This window comes from Leiobunum rupestre, chromosome 7 (assembly GCF_980474605.1).
Source record: "Leiobunum rupestre chromosome 7, qqLeiRupe1.1.hap1, whole genome shotgun sequence".
Lineage (NCBI taxonomy): Eukaryota > Metazoa > Arthropoda > Arachnida > Opiliones > Sclerosomatidae > Leiobunum > Leiobunum rupestre.
The window spans coordinates 26037800-26045110 of NC_143390.1; the positions used below are offsets into that span (position 1 = coordinate 26037800).

General features: G+C 38.5%; 1 protein-coding gene across 1 annotated transcript; it reads left to right on the forward strand.

Moving 5' to 3' along the window:
* The first annotated feature begins 1273 nt into the window (after positions 1–1273).
* LOC149935411 (motile sperm domain-containing protein 2-like) lies at positions 1274–5446 on the forward strand. The gene is made up of 8 exons (XM_090154213.1): positions 1274–1698; positions 1835–1999; positions 3327–3413; positions 3490–3644; positions 3710–3770; positions 4049–4087; positions 4155–4279; positions 5031–5446. Exons 1-8 carry the CDS (start codon positions 1584–1586, stop codon positions 5061–5063), a joined length of 780 nt encoding a protein of 259 aa, XP_090010339.1. The 5' UTR covers positions 1274–1583; the 3' UTR covers positions 5064–5446.
* Positions 5447–7311: the final 1865 nt, after the last annotated feature.

A 7311-nucleotide genomic window follows, 5' to 3' on the forward strand; every position in this document is an offset into this window, starting at 1 on the left:
TCTAGTGTATCTGACAGACTGTCTACGTAGAAAATTTTAAGACAACCTAGTACTTCCGTAGAACTGTTATTTTTTGACACCTTGGCTCTTATCAAAGCCGGTTAGGTTTTGGGGATATTTTTAAATACGATAAGTTGTGACGCGTATTAGCTATAAAATATAAATATTTTATCTGGCAACTAGGGATATATAGGGATGGTTTCAAAACGAATAAAATAAAAATACTGGATGAAAATTTTGCAAATATCAATTTTTACGTGGGGAGTGTCTTATGTAAATATGAAGTAGATAATGCAGATACTACGAATACCGAGATTCCAAGTGTGCTTGTTGTTTTAAGAAGATATTCATCTTAGATTACTTATTCCACAACATAATCCCGGCTAATGCAATTCTGAATACTGGCCTTGATTCCAGAATATAATGGAAAGTTTGAAACTAAATCGTAGGTTGAATTACGTGGTCTTAAAACCGTCTTATCCTACCTGAAACAAATTTAAAATTCCATTGTTTTACGCATTTCAAAGGAGGCATATAAAACCGGATACATTAAATCAAAGATTATTTTTCAAGTATATTACGGTATAAAAGTTAGTTTGCTAAATTTAGTCTAAATACAATTTTATAGAAATCGTCTGAAATGTGTTAACTTATTCTAATATTATTTTATTCGTTATAAATTAAAAAAAAATAGTAATGAAAGAATCATTCCATAAAATAATTTTCTTTTTAAAAATGTATGGAAACCTTTTGGGTAATTCTACCCATGAAATTGTAAATGAAGTAAAAAACAATTTTTACGCTTTTCGTGGGAAATAGAAAGTAGGATTTCCCCCGTTTCTTCGGGACTAGACGGGATTTCGTTGAAACCAGACGGGAATTTTACCAACTATTGCCTTAAAATGACCACATATGTAGAATTTTTAGCAAAAGCCAATTTGTATCATCGTGTATAGAATAGCCAGTCTAAATTATCCACGATATACCTAAATATTTCCAGTAAACACTCAGCAAATCAACGTGTCCAAGTTACATGACCGCACGTGTAACGAAAGTGAGGTTTCGCGTTTAAAACTCGTTCCGCATTTTGAATTCTTGACCTTGGAAACGTTTTTTTAATATTATGATTTATCTCGTGATGCTGGTATTATTGCGTAGGGCAGAGGGGGGGGGGATTCGGGGAAGGAAACGCGGGAGGGGGGCGGTAGTCGGGGTTTCTGTCTCCCCCCTCGCTGGTATAATAGGAAACAGTGAGGCCTCTCCAAAATTCATTCCTCTCACAGAGAGCCGCCAAGCGTGTTGTAGCTTTTCCTTCCGAGCCGGTTTATTGACATTTAGGCTTAAAGTCCATTGGCCAAGTGTTAAAAAATCGCTGTAACTTATTAAGGTCCTCTCAATCTAGTATCGTTATCGAACTTCGCCTCGTTATTAGCTTTCATTTTATTGTTTTGTCGCCTCCCGAGGTCGAAGTTTAATTGGCGTTATAGTCGAGTGTTTTTGTTCGTTACTTTCGTTTGAGTTTCACGTCTTCCAAATTTATTACCAGTCGCTGCGTGAAAGTGCAAAGACAATCGCGAATAATAATGTCGCCGCAAGTACCGAAAGTAACGGGTGATTTGACCATCTCCAAAGCCGAAGTTGAAAAGATGGGTCATCAGCTTAGACAAAGATTCATAAAAGAAGCCGAAGATAATCCCAGTAAGTTTAATAATAATAATCAATTAGACTAATACCTTAGGCACAAGTTAACTAGCGACTTCTAATCAGCCAAGTATTTCAACAGTTTTTTTTTTTGAAATTATAATTGTTTTTTCTTAATCTCCAATTGCCTCAGATGAATATGACGTAATCGACGTGGAGAAAGTGAAAACCAATGATTGGTATTGCCAAAGATTTATCCTACACCAAAGATTTCTCTTGGGAGATAAAGCGGATGTCGAAGCCGCCTTAGACCAATGCAAAACTGCCCTCAAGTGGAGGAAGGAATTCAACGCTAATGGTGATTATTCTCAAGTACAATTCCCTCGTCCGGTAATTGTCAATATGGGTATTAAATGGGGCGTTTGTTTGTAATTCCCTCGCTGGCTAAGCACTTTTACTCTCAACCTAAATCTCCTAATTTAATTTGCACTAGATCCGATTATAGTACGCGTGTAGCTTTCTCCGGGTCTTCCAGAGTTTGGTTTCTTTTGAGAGAGAGGGGGGGGGGTGTTAGGTCAGATTTGCACGTTTTATAGTATGGGGAACGGAGAGGGGTTCAGAAAACCAGCAGTTTGGGAAGTTCATTACCCCCACGTGAACTTACTCTCCTAATAAGAGTTACCTAAGGCTGAAATAATATTTATTCCTTAGTAGGGAAGGAATATTGGATGAATCAACAAGCGTGATTAAGTTTAAATTAATTTTGACGGTTATCGTCCTTAGAAAAATGCCAGCTGTTTTGTACGACTACAAAGAATCTCCTGGGGAATTCTCGCTTTTAAAATTTATAATGATGCAAATAAATTCACGATTCTACTCGCCGCCGAAAGAAAACAGTTTTCGTGAAATATTACTAGAACTTCAGCCTTGTCATGTCAGTTTAATCTAATAATTTATTTTCTTTAATTAGTCATTAAAGAGTTTTTTCCCCAGTCATTTAAGGGCTTTTTCGGGTATCTTAATTTCGGTATAAAGCAGTTTTTTTAAATTTAAAACTAACATTAAATTGTGCGCGCGTAAATGGGCGACCTTGTGACGGATTCCTTGACGTGCAATAGCAGATTTCGTAAATTTAAAAAAAAATATTCGACGTTCTTGCTGGGCTTAGAATATTTATTTTTGCAAACTCTGCTGAGAAAACCTCCCCGTTGCTTATACGACGGTTAACTTACTAAATATTAGGTGTAAAGATGAGCAGCCGTGGGCAAATTCTTGAATCGAGTTTCATAAATCTGGGGTGCGATCTTCGGAAGCCAATGAAACGGGGAATAACTTCAAATATTTATTGTTGTGGTATTTACTAAAAATTTAGTTAATTAACGGTATTTCTTTATTGAAAGAGCAAACCACAAGTTAAGTTAAAAACATGCCCTTTAGGCTTTAAAATTTTGACGTACGAAGTAAATTTACCTGGTTTTAATCACGGTGAACTGGTTTTTGTTAACTCGCCGTTAGCGATTTCATCAAAAGAAAGAATTACCATATTTTTATCAAATTTGTAACGCGAGAAAAAATATAATAAGTTGTATTTCATAATTTACGAAAGTTCGATCAATAGCTGTCATTACGAGTTAATGATAATGTAATAAACGGCCCATTGAATGTCGCAATTTGAATGATTTCAGCAATCAAAGAGAGTAACGTTTCCATCGAGATGTTCGAACTGAAAGGGGTCTTTCCCTACGGTAAAGACAAATTGGGCAACGACATTCGTACGTAGATTTCTATTTCTGGGATAATCATTCGTAACAATTGTTTCAACTCCGTTGTTTTGTAAACCGTTTCCAGTCGTGCTGGTCGGAAGGCTACACAAACGTGACGCCGAAGTTCAGAAAGAAATCCGTCGATTGTTGACGTTTTGGATCGAGAAATTGGACAAACAAAGCAACGGCAATAAGATCAACGTTATCATCAACTGCGAATCCGCTGGCATCAGCAATCTCGTTAGTGACCGGAAACGTTTCCTTCGATTTCCTATTAATATTGATATTATTTCTTTTAAAATCAGGATTTGGACGTTATTCGATTCATTTTCAATACATTCCGCGCCAACTATCCGTACTTTTTGGGTAAGTTCACTCGATTGCGATCGATTATTTGGGCAAAGATCTTCGGGTATCAATAAGTTGTTTTGAAACTTTCCCTTTTAAATTTTAGCGGTGGGGTAGCGCTTTTCCTCTAACTTTCCTTTCATTTTGGGTTAACCGTAGCTAAATGTATTCCAAATTAAAATTGCTAAATCGAGGTCAAGTGAATAACGAGGCGTATTTTTTAATTGTTATAAATTTCATAGTTTCTTTTTGTATTTAATTGTCGTATTTTATTCCTTCCACCCTGACCACCACAGAAAATATTTTCGTGTACAACATGCCCTGGATATTTAACGGTACGTTTCACGCGCGCAGTTATTGTTTAAAGCAAAAGTTAAAATTTGTAAATGTAATTGAACGCAGCTGCCTGGAAGTTAATCAAGACGTGGTTACCCGAGGATGCAGTCCACAAAATCAAATTCGTCAACAAGAGCAGCATCCTGGAATATATAGATGCCGAAAGCCTACCAGAAAGCATGGGTGGCACGGTAAATACATTTCATCAATTCTCGAAATTTTCAGCTAGAGCAACAAACACAGCACTGCCCACAAAAGGAGAACGTAACCCGTCAAAAGTCGTGCATTTTCTCGCGTACATTTTTCATTGGCTCGACGCTTTAGCGCCTGCTGCCGTCGGAAGGGAAAAATTCAGAAATTGTCTTCCCCCTTTCCGTAAAACGCTCAGCGAAAGGCTTGTCCAATGAAATTTGTACACAACACTGCGTTAGCGTGTTTAAAGGTTAGCCGCGTTCGCCTTGTGTTTGTTGCTCCTAGGTGGCTGTAACAAGGGACGCTTCGGGTTTCTCCTGATCGGCTTTCTTCGGAAATCCGAGAAGCCTTTGCCGCGGGCGTATTCTACCCTCATCGAAAATGGGTGAAATTTAGCAATGCCAAGTTTATCTAAATATTTCCAAGACCTTTTCTCGCGTCAGACGTACGTAGGTTTATCTTCGAAGAAATTGAGAAATTTCCCGAATTAATTCCGAAGGTTTTAACTCCGTTGGGTGCTGATCAGGATTTTCCCTTGGCTCGTTAATTATACGCGAGCCAACTTATTAACGCGAATCGTAAATAGTTTTCAATGCTATTTTTTTGTGGCGTTGTTATAAGATATATACGTTTAATAAGGATTCCTTACTTTTCAATTGTTTTGACGCGAAAAGTCAACAACGAATTAGTCGGTTGCAATAGACTCTTTTAATTCTATTTTTTTTTTCTATTTTGGTTGTCTGCCACCAGGGTGCTGAATTTGACTACGTGCCTAAAATCTAAGTCTTCTAGTAAGCCTTGCTCGCTCAACCATCGGGTGCTCATTCTGTCTTTAAATAACATTCTGCGGTGGTTGAATCAAAACACAACATTTCCTATATTTCTTTTGTACATTAGTTGTCGGTTGTGTAGTTCATTGCACGTCCGAATTTTTACTTGTATCGCGCGAATTTTGTAGATCAACCTCACCTTTTCATACGTCAATGTATATAAAATTATCTTGGCAATTTTTTTAAGCAACGAAAAAAAAATTGATTGTGATACACTCGATTTTAATGGTATTTTATTACTGGCATTTTTGTGGTTAATTTATGGATATTTTGTAAAAAAAACGTTTATTTTTTATTGTTTTGGTCTTTGAAATAAATGAATAGTCAACCATGCGTTGCAAAATAAGTAAAAAAATATATTGTTTTGGAATTTGGTTCCAATAATGAAATACACAACCCAATTATACAAATTATCTTCAAAGTCTATCTTGATAACTGTTTCCGGGGCCTGTTTCTTATTTTCTTTTGGTATTAATCTCTTCCGACGCTTGATGCTACTTCTACTAACCCTCTTTATTTCTGGTATTCGACAAGTAGAACAAAAGGGTCTTCTGATGGGAGGGGACGCTTCCTATTGTTACGAGGAAATGTCGTTTCGATTTCGCGATTGTTCCATAAATAATTTATAAATACCGCGATGATTGCGACTGAAGGTTTTAAAGGCGGAAGATTATAAATTAGACGGGTTAAGCCTCCACTCTAAATCGTGGGTACTTTGACGTCATGCCACAGCGTGACCTCGCTGACCTATGACGTCAGCTTAGACCTCCCTTCGTTGTCGGCTGCGTTCAGTAACTCTCAACGAAGTATCCAATGAGGTAGAATAAATAGAGATCCAAACAAATCTGGGATTCGCCGCCGCAGGGGCGTAGGAACCAGGGGAAGGGGGGCAATGCCCCTCCCTAGAATTTTTCTGGGAGGGGCAACTAATGTTATTGCCCCCTCCAACTTTTTGGTCAGTTGAAATCTTCAAAAGGCTCAAATTCTCATTTTAAAAGCATAAAAAACTCATAGAACCTCAACTGTGTTTAAATTTCAGTCTTTTCCCGCCAATTTACATAGTGGTAAACAGTACACATGTATTCGGAGAAGCTACACTCCATTAAAAATTCAAAACCATTCTCCAGACCCCTTTTGGTTTCTCTTTGCCCCCTCCAACTTCTAGAACGTTCCTACGCCCCTGGATCGTCGCGGGACACGTTTTATGAGTAGGAGAATTAGGCTTAAGTTTCAACTTTATACAATCATGTTGGCGCCATCTGTTTCTATAAGCAGACACTTTTGCAAAATATATTAAGGTTTAGTTTTCCAATAACATGATAGATGGCCCCAACACTATTTGATTAAGTTCATTTACTAGGCCTAACTCTCTAACTCAACAAATAGTGTCCCGCGAAACGGTAGGTCCTGGAAGGCGGATTTGGATTTATATTTATTCTACCTCATTGGAAGTATGTGAAAAATTATTTTCGTTGAGACCGTTGCTAATGTGACGTAGGATCTTGTTGAACGCTTGTTGTAAATTTTGTAAAATATCGTCTGTTGCGGCGTCTGCAGCTAGCTTTACTGCCTGCTGAGACGTCACGTGACCGTTGAGCAACGGAAAAACCTGCTCTTATAGCCGATGACTTCGTTGCTCAACGGACGGGCAACGTGACGTCAAAACCGTAAGTAAAAAAACCCGTTCGGTAAAAAACCGCTGACCGTTGAGCTCAGCGCTGAGCTTTTTTAGAGTTATTGAACGCAGCCGATAGATGGCGGTGCGCTTATTGAACCTCGCTTAGAAATATCAGGGAACACTTGTTCCCAGGAAATATCTAAGATGGCTGGGGCTGGACAAAACAAGTGTTAATTCTTTCACGATTGAGGCAACCAAACACCTCCTAGCTGGACAGATGATGGGCCCTCAGAAAACCAAACAAACGTCCCACATGCAGGCCCCTCTTTCCCACTGGGCACTCTGGGCACGTGCCCAGGGCCCCGCGATCGATAGGGGCCCCCTAGTTCCTGCCAGGTCATCAAACGATAACCGATATTTTATTACCGAAAAACATATTTATTTCGAAAAAATCTATTTTAATAAAATAATGCTCTGTCACGGTCATAGGGGCCCCATTATCCTAATGTGCCCAGGGCCTCCAATAGGTTAAAGACGGCCCTGCCCACATGGTGATTATCTCATCACGTGTCCCACTGTGCCC

Bases quoted from the DNA above. Each gene is read 5' to 3' on its own strand.
- LOC149935411 (XM_090154213.1), top strand. From the start codon at position 1,584: ATGTCGCCGCAAGTACCGAAAGTAACGGGTGATTTGACCATCTCCAAA. The intron at 3,645-3,709 runs GTTAGTGACCGG...TTTTAAAATCAG, and splicing joins CCGCTGGCATCAGCAATCTC to GATTTGGACGTTATTCGATT. The intron at 3,771-4,048 runs GTAAGTTCACTC...TGACCACCACAG, and splicing joins CAACTATCCGTACTTTTTGG to AAAATATTTTCGTGTACAAC.